The sequence below is a fragment of the Thermobia domestica genome, chromosome 3, assembly GCF_964235325.1.
Source record: "Thermobia domestica chromosome 3, izTheDome1.hap1.1, whole genome shotgun sequence".
NCBI lineage: Eukaryota > Metazoa > Arthropoda > Insecta > Zygentoma > Lepismatidae > Thermobia > Thermobia domestica.
This window is the reverse complement of record NC_137456.1, coordinates 106,252,582-106,268,814: the sequence shown is the minus strand read 5'-3', so window position 1 is coordinate 106,268,814 and position 16,233 is coordinate 106,252,582. Positions and strand designations below refer to the sequence as shown.

Sequence of the window (16,233 nt, the reverse complement as noted above, 5' to 3'; positions counted from 1 at the left end):
TAGTGTATAGCACTTCATGAACCTTTATACTTTCTGTTCTTCTGAAGACTACAATTAATAAGCTTATCAACAAACAGTGGCTCAGTGCAGTGTTGCTCATGAAGTGCCTCATACTAAAATGAAACGTCTAAACTGACAAAATATCAACAACATACTTTGTTTGTGAGCAGAGTTGGTTGGTTTAAACCAAAAATGTAAAATGTCCGTAAAAGTGTTAAGTGTTTGTAAAATCTTGATGAACACACATTTGTGGGTTATCACGTTTCACTCCCGTATATTATTCGTATTATATTCAGACCTAAATTCCCCATTCATTACTCGAAAAGATTATAGTACAAAAGCAACTTTTTTTGGTAAGTTTATAAATGTTTGTTTTCTGATTTTTTCGTAGTTGTTATTATTGTTATGTAATTGCAATCAAAGAAAAATTCTGAATATTGTTTCGTTTCAATGTGTACTATTGATAAAATATATCGAAATGCCGTACTTTGTGTGTGGGGGGAGGGGGGGGGGCATTTAGTGAAATGAGAAGTATCTTTGGTATCTATTTATGTATAAATGAGTCTGAGCCAAAATGGACTCAAATAATCCGTATTTTTATTCACTTTTCTTACCGATATGCAAATTAAGTCGTCGTATTTCTTTAATTTGGACCAGTAAAATTCGTTGTTAACTAACTTGAACTAAATTAGTTCTTCTGTACTCCGTAGTACTTTGAAATTGTCCATATGTAATTCTGTATAATGGTTTCACTTGTGCAACTGTTTATCTTTTTGTGAAGCATGTAAAGATCAGTACAACGTATTTTTATCAGGATTCCTTCGTGAGTGAGTCGGCAGACGTATCGCATTTGTGGCCAATTAGTCCTGGTTCCGAGTTCAAATGGAGGACAATTTCTCTCGGATGTAACTCGAGAAGCTGTTTTTATTCCGCTTTAAGCTTATGTGACCCCTTCCAGCATAACCCGGTTGTTGCATAATAACATCAAGGCGAAACAGACTTATTTCTGTCCATATATGATATGAATATATAGAGCAAATTATTTAAACAAAAAAAACCTGGTTTAAACCAAAAAAAAACCTGTTTTTTTTTTTCAATAAAAACCATGGTTTTTGTCAACCCTGTTTGTGAGTTCTTTATGTGACTTGCTACAATACTTTTCAAATGCATCTTTCATACATGTAAAGTTTAATGTTTGAACTTTCATATTCATAGATACAATGGCTTTTATGAACATTTACTTTTATTCTATCATGGGCGATAAAAGGCCGATCTTTACCTACCTCTTTTACCGCGAAACATATTTGTTTTAAATCGGTTGGAGGATTAATTCATTTATATATAGAAATTACTAACATTCTTTATGTTCCTGTATGTGGACAATGCTTTTCCAATGGCATCTATATTTCGGATACATTAATCGAGTATCCATCATCGGGAAAAACACAAGTTTCAGTCACTGCATCGCTGTATGATTTCCACTGTATTGCTGAAACTAAGTATGTGAAAAACTTTTTGAATAATACGACTCAAGCCTGTATTTTATCCCGATGATGGAAACTTGATTAATGTATCCGAAATATAGACTGACGTTGGAAAGGCATTGTCTACACAGGAGCATTAGGAAAGTTAGAAATTTCTACATGTGTATATTAAAATGTGTTCTTTACATTCTATTAGTCAGTTAATTCACTTCTTTATTCTTGACCGACTTCAACTTCAAGCAGTGACGATGGCTGGAAAGCCTCAGTAGAAATATACACTGTATTGCCTCAAAATTAGTAATTTTTGTTTAGAAAATTTACTGTGGAGGATTAAATAATAACCGGAAGGGGGGAATCAGTGGATTTCACCTCCCATTTTTAATAGATTTCAACCCATGCAAAGGGAATGGTAGAGAAGCCATAAAGAAAATATAAATTACACTACATTAAAACTTTTTTTGTTATTATTGTTGTTTTGTTTTACGAAATAGTTTCCGTTTAAATTTATTTTCTTAGCATATAATATTAGATATTTTTTTTTCTTTTTTTAATCCATGGTGAAGGGAAAGGGTAGAAATGAAAACCATTCTTAGAACACTGTAGAACTAAATTCATTTCAAAATAAATGATTACTAAAAAACTCTCTTACAGTTTTTCCTCTTGATACCTATCGACAGACAGAATCGTTGAATAAGACTTCTCATAATTACTTCTGCACACCATAGTTTGGAAGCATAATAATTTAATAAAAGCTGAACGTTTTGTCTACACAGTGTGGAAAAGAATCAAGAAATGGGGTCATATATTAGTGGACAAAAATATGGTCATATATTAGTGTCAGCCACTTTGACAGAAGAAGGTATGATCAAGTTAAAGTCTGGGTAGGTATTATGAGGATAGAGAGATGAGCATGGCAAGCAAGTAATTAGATAAACCTGCAGAAATAACAGCTGTTAATGTGAAACTGTTGAGAATGTAGAAGTAGCGAGATAAGGAGTAAAAGCTGGAATTAAGGGATGGTACTGTGAATGAAGATGGGGTCAGCGGGAATAAAGATAAATGCTTTTAAAAAAAAGGTTGGAATTTCGAGCAGACAAAATTCAAACACTAATGAACACCAAAGATGAAATAAACATTTGTTATTTTTCGGTTGAACTAGGATTCGTACAAATAACTACACAGAAATATCAAAGTCTGAAAAAGTCCTGAAAAAGACAATTTAAGAAGTGTACTGTATTAACATGAAATGATCAACACAACATATTATTCATACACCTCTGCTATAACTAGTTCTGTAGTGCACACTTTAAATTCTAAGAATTAGGCTACAAACAGTTATTTGAAAGCTACCATTGAACAATAATTCCAAGTTCTCTTTAACTTTCAATTTACTAATTTTGCTATACATGAAATCTGACTAATGAGAATTGCGAAATTACATATTATTGCTTTATTTGCATGTCCAGATACAGAATGGGTTCTTGTTTCTCAAATTTAAGGAACAAAATAAGTATTGCTTAATATTTGTGAAAGTATTATATAGAAGAAAATATGTACTAAATGAAGTTATCACAGGTTAACAAGAACCTCTTATCTATAGGCACAGTTTGACTGTCAAAGTTTTATTGATATACTTTCTATAAAGTTTTACAATCAGATTCGAAATGGAGAAACACTATTCTTCTCTTTTCTGTAAATTATAATCTGAGTTTATTTTCTTTTTCGATGGTCTGTCCATAAGCGTAGTACCAACAAGTGTCGCGACAGCTTTAATCAACTTCAAACATTTAACTTCATTTCACAAATAAGTAGCTTAACTACTATAATTAATTAAATTAATATTATTTTCAGGATTGTCAGAGATTTGCAAGTGCATTTACAAGGAACTTGGACCCACAAAATGCAAACTAAATAAGTTATTATCAACTGAAATCATATACAATAATAATATACAAAAAGTACTGTTAATGCGCATGGTATATGCATGTTTTGTACAAAGACTCCTTTCGAAAAGTCTAGATTATTATTTTCCTTCTTTCTTAATAGCCCTCTTGAAAAATTAACAGTTTTCAGAATATCGTACATTGTTAACTGAGAACGTATTTCACGATTCAGTTCTACATATCAATCAGAAGCACGTAATTTCTAAGTTTAAGTAAACAAAATTGCACTTCTATTTTCATTCACTGAATCCAAGATATATTTGGCTTTCGGGACAGTTTCCTCTAAAGCATGAACAGGTAATCTTTCAGTTGGTAATCTTAAGATTACATTAGTTATCTGTGCAATTCATACAATTTATACCTTAATTGTTATAACTTACGTCCTGTGCCGTTCTACAGATTACATTCTCAAATAGTTACATTTTTCCATATGCAACGTTCACGTTGCATTAACTAGTTCACTGAATATTGACTTAAGCCTATTGTATTTGTTACTACTATCTAACACCTCTTGCACTTCTTTCAGATGGTCTGCTCCTCTTGTTACAATAACAGAACAAAAGTTCTTGATTTGAAAACTGTGACATTGATTTAATGCACTCAATACCTGTTCGCAATCACATTTCGACTTCAACACAGTTAAACAATATTCTTCCAAACACTGTAACAACTCTTTCTTGTGAACCTCTTGTGTTTGTTCCTCTTCAGGACTTTTCGGTTCCCAGTCACTGGATTGGCCATTCATGCAGTTCGTTACATCGGAATCTCTTTCTGGAACAGTTTCTTCTGACCTCTCCATAAGTTCACTTAATATTTTTACAATAGTCACAAAAGAATGTCTGTGAAACACAGAACTTAGTAATGTTTCCAATATAGTTACTATACATGTAACAAATTCCGTATTGTCTTCCTGAAGTCGATTTAACGTACGCTTCTTTGTATACGGTTCTAGAAATCGATTCAGTCTGTGAGCAACTTCCTCGCCATGTTCTTCTGAAAGATCAAAGAGTTATATTTATCAATAACTATCTCATAGAGAATTTTGAGAACTATAGAAGTATCTATATTGTGATTCTTACAGAACCTGCCCGACAATATATGAAATGAAATGATATCTTTCAGTTTAAGGTCAAACGAATTAGTGGAATGAGATTGTGGGAGGAAACAAGAATACTCTGAGAAAACTCACGGACACAATGTTGTCCAACACCAACTTACTTGGCCGGGGATCGAAAAAGAGACCCCACGCATCAAAGGTTAAGCCCTTTACCACTGAGCCATAGTGCTCCACGAGCTGTAATATAAATTATACCATATGGATGGTAACGTAAGGTTTACCTTGGGATTGTGTTACGTTTATTGAAACCAAGGCACTATGGCTTAGTGATTTATTGAAATGTTGAGTGTGTGTCATTTTAACCAAGCCACGCCGCTATCAGTTATTTTCTACTTTCCGTGACTCGCTGCAGTTTTCTCCGGTGATGTTCCCGACTTAACCGAAATATTGTTCTTTAACTGATATAACGTACTGGGTTTATTCCTACAAACCCAGCAGAAAGCAAACCCTACAGAAAGAAATCCGGGTTGTTCAGATCGAAGGACATTTCCTTGAGAGATGTCACAGTTGGAGAAGCTCTACAGCTTCGTATATTTGAATTATTTTGCTGCCATTGGACCATCTATACACTATTCGATTCCATTAAGACCCACGGATTAATGCTCTAATTTTGATCAGTTATAATTATCGACTGCGGAATTATCAGCGAATCATTAAGCCGGTACTATAAGAATCATCCTGTATTACAAAAGTCCCTTTAAGATTATGCTGTGGTAAATGTGAAAGCAGAGTTGGACTACCCGATTATACTAAACTGATTATAATCAATGTTTTCTTTCTAGAGTCGCTCTATGCAAATTGAATATAGTATCAGTTTATATTAGTAAACGCATATAGAAGGAAAAATATTTGTTTTAAGATGGATTCCCTAAGTGTTTCAAGGATTAACAAATTAAGTTAACAGGCAGTAAGTCTTATGACAAAGTACTTACTTCCTATGCAGTATTTTCGACTATTGTAAAAATAAGGACAAGTAACAAAGAAATTTTATGATTTCCTTTAATTCGGTGAGACTTCTGATTATGAAAGCCGGGGTCACTGGCTTTGTAGCTCTCTTGGTTAGTTGGTTGACTTGGAGTTTGGACCCCTTTCAGCAGCGAGGCTATGAAGTTTGGGTCTAGCGAGACTATGTGAGACGTGAACCTGCAGTTTCAGTGGAAGCTGAACATCAGCTCCCATTGGGAATCTAACCCACACTAGAGACGCATACGCTAACCACACAACTACGAGTGAGCTTTCAAACCATCTTGAAAGCGACATAATATGGTGGGGAATGGCATACACTGCGAAGATTGATCTTGTATGATTGTCTGTGAATCCGCTAACTGCACCGGAATAATCAAACCCCGGCCGTCCACGTTAATGCAGGGTGTCTGGTAAGTTGTGCAACCCGAATTTTGAACCATTAGAACATTTGAGCCATAAGTGTGAATGAAATGAAACGTCAACTCAGGAGAGGTCTGTCTGTATAGATATTTTTGAGATATAAACCATGGAAAAGGGGATCGACATTTGTCCTCACGAATGCCATAAATGTACGAAGGTAGTAACTTTTTTTGGTGAAATATGAAAAATTGCGAAGAGGAGACAGGTGTAACATTGTTTGTTGACAAATGGGAATGCTAAAGTGTAGGTTGGGTGGGAAAGTATCATTCTGAAACAAGAACGACATGTTGGCACCGAGTCCAGATATCCCACGCCCTTTCCGATATTATGGTGCAATATGGCAACATTGATAGTACCAGACAGTGTCAACATACGTGGCTAGCCACAAACTATACTACGGATATACTGTTACAAACGAACAAGAAACTTGCACATGCAAGGGTAATTAGATTATTACTTTCCCTCGATTTGCAAGTTCCTTATTTTTTTGTAACAATTTATCCGTAACATAGTTGGCTAGCCACGTGCTGATACCGTCTGGTACCATCAGAGTTGATATATTAAGCCATAATACCGTAAAACAGGTGTTTCTTCATACAGCAGGTCAATAATTGGGCTAGGATTTTTGGTGAAAAAAGTACTGAAAACTGGTGAATGGAAATGTGAAAATCAAAGCACCGTTTCTGGTGAAAATCTGGTGGAATGAACACTATCTTAATTTTAACAAAAGAGACACTGACCAAAGCTTAAAACCCACTTTATTTTAAATTATAATTTGTAACTTATAATAATATAGATATCCGAAACAGTTACAAATTATAATTTAAAATAAAGTGGGTTTTAAGCTTTGGTCAGTGTCTCTTTTGTTAAAACAATCAATCCAAACCCATGAATAGTCTTACTATCTTAATTAATAATTATATTACAATAGCAAACACAATTTTAATATTTTTGTAGCAAATTCTGTACATTTAGATCTTTTACTGAATACTGAAAAATGTAAATGAATATCACAATTAGAGTTTCGATTTGTTGACTTTTCTAGGCGTGGAAGGATGTAAAAAATTAAATTGAATTTGATAACATTTTATCATTTTGAATTCTTCAATAAATGTACATAACTCTGATTACAATACGACGTGTGAGGGGGAGAGGAATGAGCTTCAGCAATTCTTTCAAGGGATGTAAAAATGAAATCTTGTGTATCTATGTTCTCTGATCTTTCGTATCGCTTTCTTTGTGAATACATTTTATTATACTGGATCTAGAATGTGTAAGGTATATGAAAGAAATCTGGTTTGTTTTAACATTCCTTTTTAGCATCGAAACTATATGAGATATAGGACTACAAATTTAGATGGGTTTCGAATTACATGAGCTCCCACAGGGGATCGAACCCGAGTCCCTCGCCCCGAACACGTGAATGCAAACCATTTAGCCACAAAGGTGTTCAATATAAAAGAAATTAAGGTTGGGAGCGGGCTACATTTTAGACGTAAATATTTTATCACTGAATTTGTGCACGATTTAATTGTTTGTGAACAAAATGTCGAGCTGTGGACTAGTGGTGACAAATGATAAACGCAGGTACCTGACGACAAAAAAAAAAAAAAAAAAAAAAAAAAAAAAAAAAAAAAAACCCTTTTAGAATGAAGCCAGTGAAAAGTCCATGAGGCAAGACCGAAAAAAATCCACAGGCATATGATGTCCATTAGAAGTTCACATGACTACCTATCAAACACGGAAGCCTTTGAACTATTTAATCTACCATTGTTTCACAAATTTTCCTTCTTACAAATAAAACTGGAGAGATATTCAAGTTTGATTACGTACTGAAGTTGTTACAGAATTGAAACGAATAGTCAAGGAGTAAAGTCCAGAGTTTTTAAAACGAGCAATTTCACTTTTGAAAATAGCATATACTATTCTACGAAGATAAAGCATGTTTTAGGATCAAAACTTGTTTGTGAAATGAAATGAAATGAAATCTTACAAGTTCTACGTCCCACGGTTATGCGGGCTAGGCTAAAGGAGAAGGTGATAAGGAGAATTGAATGAAACTGTGGAATGAAGAAAGTGGGAGGAAACGGGAGAACCCCGAGAAAACCCATGCACACGGTGTTTGTCCACCACAAAGCTCACTTGGCGCGAGCTGGGATCGAACCAAGGATCTCATGCACCATAGGTGAACGCTCTGCTACTGAACCTCCGCGGCCCTAAAAACTGGTTTATACAAATGTCAGTTACCAATAGCATAATTTATTACTTTATTTTAAGTTCATGCAAATTATGTTTCCAACACTTGAAGGATACAACGATCTCATTATAACATTAACGAAGTACAAGTTTTCCGTTGTAACTTTTTAAATTTTTTTTTATAGATGTTAAAATTCTTGCTTCAGGGGCTTGCTTTCTATTCATCTCCTTGATCATATCACTTATATAGTTAAAAGACAAATAACTAATTATTGATGTACATAATGACACTTACGTAATGCCGCCCTTCCTTCTGAATGGAATGTAAAGTTGTAGAGTATAGACACCCAATGATGTTCAGCGCTTCTCATTTTCCTTCCACCTCCATACACTCCGTCATTCTCACTTTCATAGTCATACTTGCTACGCAGTTGCTTTAACGCTTCCAACAAAGCCTGGATTAAATCTACGGTGAGAAGGAATAAATAAAATAATAAATAATAACTCATGACCAACACAGTTTCACCATCAAACGATATAAAAATTAAACTTTTAAATATCGGTTTTTTGGGAAAAATTCACCTCGAAGTAGAGAGGGAAAAAGTTATTATTAACGTATTACTGTTGAACCATTGGAAGTACCTGCAAGAAAATTTTACTTTTTGATATATAGAATTTGAATACTTCAATCTCTTGACGAATTTAATATGGAGGAAGCAGCTTGAGTAGATGAAGAAAATACAAGTACAGCTAGAAATAGCTCTATAGTGGAAAACGGAAATGATGATCGATGGGGACAAAAACAATTTTCACCTAGTGTCTAAGAAACATGAAATAACCTAGAAAACTTATCCATAAAAGGTGGAGATACGAAATCAAGAAGCGCTGAAGAGTAACATGGAAAAGAATTTGCCGAGATAGATGGTCATGGAGAAGAGTCGGAAAGACCTTCATTTAGCAGCGGACTGTCAATACTTAGCTATGTTGATGATAGATCCCCTCCCTAATAGATAGCGATGAAATTGGTTATTAACCGGAGAGGGATCTTATTGAATGTCTAACATTTTTTACATTTTGTGTATAAAGGTTTTGCTCCAATACTACTTGCATCACCACCACCACCATCATCATCATCATCATTTGAATTGAGTGTTCTGACATCAATCAGATGATCTACGTTCTCTGGAAGATCTAACTGTTCTCCTGGGTGTTGACAACTCACATAACAGAAATATACGTATTCTGTTTTTATATTAGTGCTGCAAGTGTCTTAAAAAGAACAACGTTAGTCATTATTGCCCGAGACGAATAGATTAGCACCCATACCCAACTACGTGTTTGTTAAGTATAGACTCGAAAATTTACACCTTTAGTTGCTTGGGATGAAGTTTCCTTATTCATCCTCAAAATTCTCACCTTCTTTGAGATTGCTGGCCTAAGTACTCGACCACGATGACTGCAATTTATGTGATTCATACATCCATTAAACAGTTCTTTAAGACTGAAAATTCTTAGAAGGATGAAAAGCTACGCCGTCCTTCCTATTGTGATTTTATACGGCTATTATTTTACCAGATTCGTTTCTATGCTAAATTTACTGATAGACTAACATAATATTTTTTTAAAAAACCTACATGAATATATAGAATAACTATACATATGCATGCATTTGTCTAAAGAGATATCTTTTTTAATCTAAATATTCGTTCTCATTTTTTTATATTCTGTTAAATTTTTATATTAATTTTAAGACGGAAAGAACTGGGACTTAACAATATGTTACACTTACTTTTTAAACAATTGATGTTCATATCTTTGTCTTGCCACTTGACAACAATTGTACTTAAACCATCTTATATAATAATATTACCCTCAATAGTAGTTACCATTTTAACCAACTTAATATCGTCAGCACAGAGTAAAATTTTACGGTGTTTAAAACTGATGGCAAATGTTAAAAAAAAAAAAAAATAAATAAATAAATAAAAATAAAAATAAAAAAATTAAAATAAAGATAGGCCCACTGGAGAACCTTGACGAAATCCATTACTGAGAACAGATGCATCTGAAAGACATTTTCAATTTTTATTTGGTATGTTCTACCAGTCAAATAACTTTTAAAAAACTGTTGATACAAGGGAGATAATTTCTTTCAGAGTAATATATGATCTACTGAATCTACTCATTTTGAGTTGAGTTGATTTGGAGATTAATGTCCTTTTCAGCAGCGAGGCTATATGAGACGAGACCTACTGATTAACATGAAATCCGAACCACATGAGCTCCCGCCGGGAACCGAACCCGGGTCTCCCATCCCAAAGGCGCATACGCTAATCGCTTAGCCACGAAGGAGCTCCTGAATCTACTCATGTCGATATATAACATCTGCATATACATTATTATTATTATTATTATTATTATTATTTGGATAGGTGGACAAACACAGCTTTCGCTGATTCATAACTTATGTACGTGAAAAGGAACAGAAACAGAAGAAAAGGGAATGAGCCCAGTAACGTTTTAGCATAACAAAACCTGGCACACTTCTGTCAACACTAATAACCACAAACTTTTTTTTATGTTCCCTAGAATAATTACTTTCCTGGCATAATTTTGTCAACCAATTCTTTTGCCATCGACCGACAAACAGTAACTAAAGCAAGCAGAATTTCTGCATACATTCCATGTTCTGTTTAAAGAAAACACTAATATCAACAGCCGCTTTTTATAACCACTGATGAACACCTTCACACACACTAGCTCAAAACCTGGAAAAAACAGCTACACATAAAATGCGTCTAACAAGGTACATTCGCGAAGTGTCCCCTCGGGATTCGTGTAAAATTGATTCAAATCCAAAGTTCTCCGCGGCCCAATATGTATTGTACTAATTTTAGCGGCCCATAGTTGTAATTTGCATATTTATAGGTCTTCATACAGTATATCTCGAATTCGATCATACACTATTGTAACACTCGAACAAAAAATTGCTTTTAGTTTCTTTAGATTTAACTGGACATGAATGTGGGCATATGCGAAACAAATTGGATCAAATACTGCTTCTTTGACACATTTTACCCACCCCCACCGCCATATTGGATTCAACTTTCGGTTTTTCAAATGGGAATAAGTGAAAGTGATACATCAAATTCATGTACAATTTTCTCGGAAATTCACTGATGTAATGAATTTTACTATAGCTTGTACAGTTTGGAAGGCATTCCATGTTAAATCCCTCCAGGCACTTCGCGAATACACATTGCAGAGTAATATCAGTTACGATTACGTTTTTGATGACAAATCAAAACAATTTCTAACTGAAAAATACTGTAGGAATAAACAAACTCTTCACAACATTGGTGTCATAATCTTATTACATTTCTGTTAGCAATTGTTATTACTTCCATGTTATGCCATAACAAAAAGTATTGTATTACGGTCAAAATGCCTAATGTAAATCCAGATACGACCAGATTTGGGTGAAGATCTACCATTTTTGTATTGACGTCTGTGTGTATACATTCAGAGAATATTCCGTCAACGATAAATCACGTAAAAGCTTTCTATTTGGTTCAATATTCGTGAAGTGCCTGACATTTAGTATGCAATACCTTGCAAACGATACAAGCTACGGTAAAATCAGGGTGTCTACTAAAATTCCAAAATAAAATTTCGTGACTTTTTCTTTCTCAAACCATAAAATTTCATAACATGCTCAAGAGTGAATTTGGATGCGAATTAGGCTGAATTTTCATGCATGCGATAGAAGCTTGCAATTTGGTAGCGTCTAAAGCCGATTACAGACATTTTTAGTGAATTTTGACGTTATAGAACAAAATTTTCCAGACTATACTTATATTTGTACAGATAAAAGAAAAATAATGACCCAAAAACTAAATTTCTTGACTTTCATGACCGTTTTTTGATTTCGTGACTTTTCTATGACTTTCGTGACCGCGAGACACCCTGAAAATTCACTACAGCGATGAATTTCTGAGAAAATTGTACATAAATTTGATGTATCACTTGCATTTATTCCTATTTGCAAAAACGAAAGTTTAATCCAATATGGCGGATCTAAGATGGCCGGGGTGGGTAACAGTGTCAGAGAAGCAATACTTGATCCAATTTGTTTTGCATATGCCCGCATTCATGTCTAGTTAAATCTAAAGAAACTAAAAGCAATTTTGTGTCCGAGCGTTAATAGCAGTGTATGATTGAATTCCGGATATATGAAGGCTTATAAATATGCAAATTACCGGTATGGGCCGCTAAAATTCGTACAATACACATCGAGCCGTGGAGAACTTTGGATCTGAATCAATTTTACACGAATCCCGAGGGGACAGTTCGCGAATGTACCTTGTAAGACTCTTGATTTATGTGTATGTGTTTGTTGATTTACGTGTGTCTCGAAGTTTTGACATAAAGTATACAGATGATCAGGTAAATAAGGCAGATAATTGTGTAGGTGACTAAGTTTTTAAAAAATGACTTGATGTTAGTGCTTTCTTTGAGATTGAATAACATGTTAAAGTACCTATAAAGCCTAAACTCTTGAATTACTATGTGGCAGTCCATGGCAACAGGATTAGATGCCGAAATTATACCAGAAAAGTAATCATCCAATTAGGGCTCCCAGGACACACAATAAAAGTGTAATGCTTGTTAATTAATATAACGACTTAAGACAAGATCCTAATAATTTCTCTGTCTTCTTAGAAAATAAACTCTTACCTGGACTAGCAACATGTTTACCAAAATAGCTTCCATCCTCGAATTTTATATAAAATAATGTATCCAAAAATTCGAATGTGAAACAAATAAGATCCTCTGCAAACAAAAGAGAGAATAAGTTAAGTATTTAACACTTTTAAGAAATATGACTTTAAAGAAGACTTAAAGAAAACATACTGAACAATATACTCTAGTATATATGACACATTCTGACACACTTTGAAAGGAAAGTTGTATATTGTACTGAAATAACACAAAAAAATTTGATCGCACCTGGCATAAAAGTGCATATGAATAATTAAATATTTGTACATACTACATGTTATTGCTTCCTCAATCAAAATATCCGTTATAATGGATTCCCTCTAATATTTAGGCAGACAGCTGCTTAATCGATCATCTATCTATTAAAATGCTACAGTACCAATTAAGAGCGACCGAGCTCTAACCTATAACCTTAGCTTTCAAACCTTTGATTTACGGTTATTTGTGATTTCACGTTTATAACAAAGACAAATATTTTTAAAAGAATGTACTTTAAATAAATTACTTAAAGAAATATTTTTCCCAAAGTTTATCCTTTTAAATTATTGTTCAAAGGCCTTTGCCTTTAATAAGTCTTCTGCGAAATAAATGCAAATGAATTGTGCTGCCATCTTTGGAGCTCTTTTAAACTACGTTTATATGTTTGTGGGTAATCCTTTCGACAATGAGATCTCGGAAACTACAACGTCTAGAAAGATGACGTTTTCACTGATCGATTGCAAATTTCATGTAGATTGTCCAGTTCTAATTGAATATTTAAAAAAACATGGGCACTATTTCTTTATTACATTTTTACGGGTACATTGGAAGTGTTGAAATTAAAAAAAAAACTAAAGCATCACATCCTAAGCATTATACATTCCAACACCACACTGTTGTATATAGGGGTTGTATATGTCTCAGGCGTTTGTTCCATGGCCAAATAATAGTGAAAAAGGAAGGATAACCATTTCTCCAGTCTAAGATGAACTTTTTTTTGGGGGGGGGAGTGTTTTGCCCAATGAACACCATATATAACTGACATTATAATTAATTGTGTATGTAATGTATTTGCTTATTACATACTGCATGCAAAAAGAAAGAAAACACTGGTCAGACATGAATTAGAAACTCCAACCGGAAGCAGGCTCAAATCTTGCAAACGGTGCAAGACATTGAGAAAAAATAATCGAAAAAATTCTCCCCTTTATGATACCCCTTGGCTTTCTTTAATCAATACGTCTTTCACTTGTGTCTGTAAAGGGACATGTACAGATGTAAGGAATGAAAAGGAGATTTATGCTCATATGCGAATGATGCGCTGTGTAGAGAGCGCAGGTTCAGCTAGTGTTTATATATTTCATAGTTTAAAAGGTCAATCCTTTCGACAATGAGATCTCGGAAACTACAGGCTCTAGAAAGATGACGTTTTCATTAATCGATTGGAAATTTTGCGTAGATTGTCCAGTTCTAATTGAATATTTTAAAAAAAACATGGCCATTATTTCTTTATTACATTTTTTAGGGTACACTGGAAGCGTTGAAATTTTAAAAAAAACCTAAAGCATCATATTCTATGCGTTATACATTCCAACACCACAATGTTATATATTGGGGTTGTATATGTCTCAGGCGTTTGTTCCATGGCCAAATAATAGTGAAAAAGGAAGATAACCATTTCTCCAGTCTAAGATAAATCTTTATTTTTGAGTGTTTCGCCCAAAGAACACCATATATAACTGACATTATTATAATTAATTGTATATGTAATGTATTTGCTTATTATATACTGCATGCAAGAAGAAAGAAAACACTGGTCATACATGAATTAGAAACTCCAACCGGAAGTAGGCTCAAATCTTGCAAACGGTGCGAGATATTGAGAAAAAATAATCGAAAAAATCTCCCCTTTATGATACCCCTTGCCGATTTTTTTTTTAAATCAAGGCGTCTTTCATTTGTGTCTGTAGAGCAGTCTTTGGAAGTAACGTAACGCAAGTAACGCGTTACTTTTTAAGTAACGTTTCCTAGTAACGCGTTACATTTTTCCAAAGTAACTGTAACGGTAACGCGTTACAAATTTTTAAGTAACGTACCTAGTTTGCGTTACATTTCGGATGAGTAACTACAATATATGCATTTTTTTTTTCGGAAACAAATGTTTCTTTCCTGTAAGTGAATTTCTCAAAATGAAACAATCGAGCATGAACTACATATGTCAGTGACCGACAGTCACCGACACAGAGAAACAGAGAAGTTCGTAGTGCTACTTTCGTTTTTGGAAGATGAGGACAGCCTTAGGGTAATCACGTGTACTGATTGCAAGCATCTGAAAGATTTTGTCGTAGATTTTGACAGCTCCAAATCAATACATTCAGTGAGTGAACTAGGAGTGCAATGATACCGGTAGTCTATTTTACTTTTATTGGTGTTGTTTTTATAAAGTTGGAGAACGAAAATATTTTACCTTTCGAACATTTGAAAGAATACTTTTTTCTTAAGAGCTGAGGATGATGGTGGACAGAATTTAAAAGTAAAGTGTCTGAAGTGCCCCGACGGAAAATATTTATCAACAACTAGGGTGCCATAATTAACGATACAGTAAGGGGTAAATATGAATAAACTGTGTTCTGATGAGCAGGACTAATTTATTACTAGAATAGTTTGCTGATGGTATGTAATATTGGAGTTCTTTCAGATCAGTTTGCTTATCCTAGTCCCGTTGATTATTGAGTTTGAAACTAGCTTTAAAAAGCATGTATCGATTTTAGAGTTACTGGCAAGTTTTGATTCACCCCCAGTTCATGTGTTCTCCTTTTATTACTTGTAGTGTAATGTTTCTCTATATTCTGTATTTTTAATTTTACATAACATTATTATTGTTATATAATTAGTTTAGCAGAATAATAATAAGCAACCATTTTTTCTAACGCATAGGGATGAGCACGAGTCAAACTAAAACTCGACTCGACTGGAATTCAAGTCGAGTTTCGAGTCAACTCAAAGGTAATATTCTCAAGGCTCGGAACTCGACGATTCAGGTTTTCGCGTCGAGTTTCGAGTCCAGTCGAGTTTGATAAATGGCTCGTTCGTTTTAACTCGTCTTGAAATCATGGCCTGATTACACTGGACAGCGAAAGCCGTGAGAAAGGTAAGCTAAACACTAATATGGAATACTTTTAGTGTTGCTCACGAGAGGGGACACTGCTCGCATCTCGTCTCGATAGCGAGACCACAAGAGATATTTTATAACAAGCTCAACTGGGCTCGGCTCAACTGAGAATATGGCTCGAGCCGGCTCGCTTGGGGTGAGCCATCTGCTCGGTTCGGCTCAACTGAGCCTAGG

General features: G+C 34.4%; 1 protein-coding gene across 1 annotated transcript in view; it reads right to left on the bottom strand.

The window, feature by feature from the left end:
- Window positions 1-2,070: 2,070 nt before the first annotated feature.
- Window positions 2,071-16,233, bottom strand: part of LOC145680641 (uncharacterized) — a 29,744-nt gene continuing 15,581 nt past the window's right edge. Inside the window, exons 5-7 of the mRNA XM_081751340.1 lie at window positions 12,864-12,959; window positions 8,422-8,592; window positions 2,071-4,420 (exon numbers count right to left, since the gene is read on the bottom strand). Of these exons, the coding sequence (XP_081607466.1) occupies window positions 3,867-4,420; window positions 8,422-8,592; window positions 12,864-12,959 (821 nt within the window). The 3' untranslated portion in view covers window positions 2,071-3,866. The remainder of the gene's footprint in view (window positions 4,421-8,421; window positions 8,593-12,863; window positions 12,960-16,233) is intronic.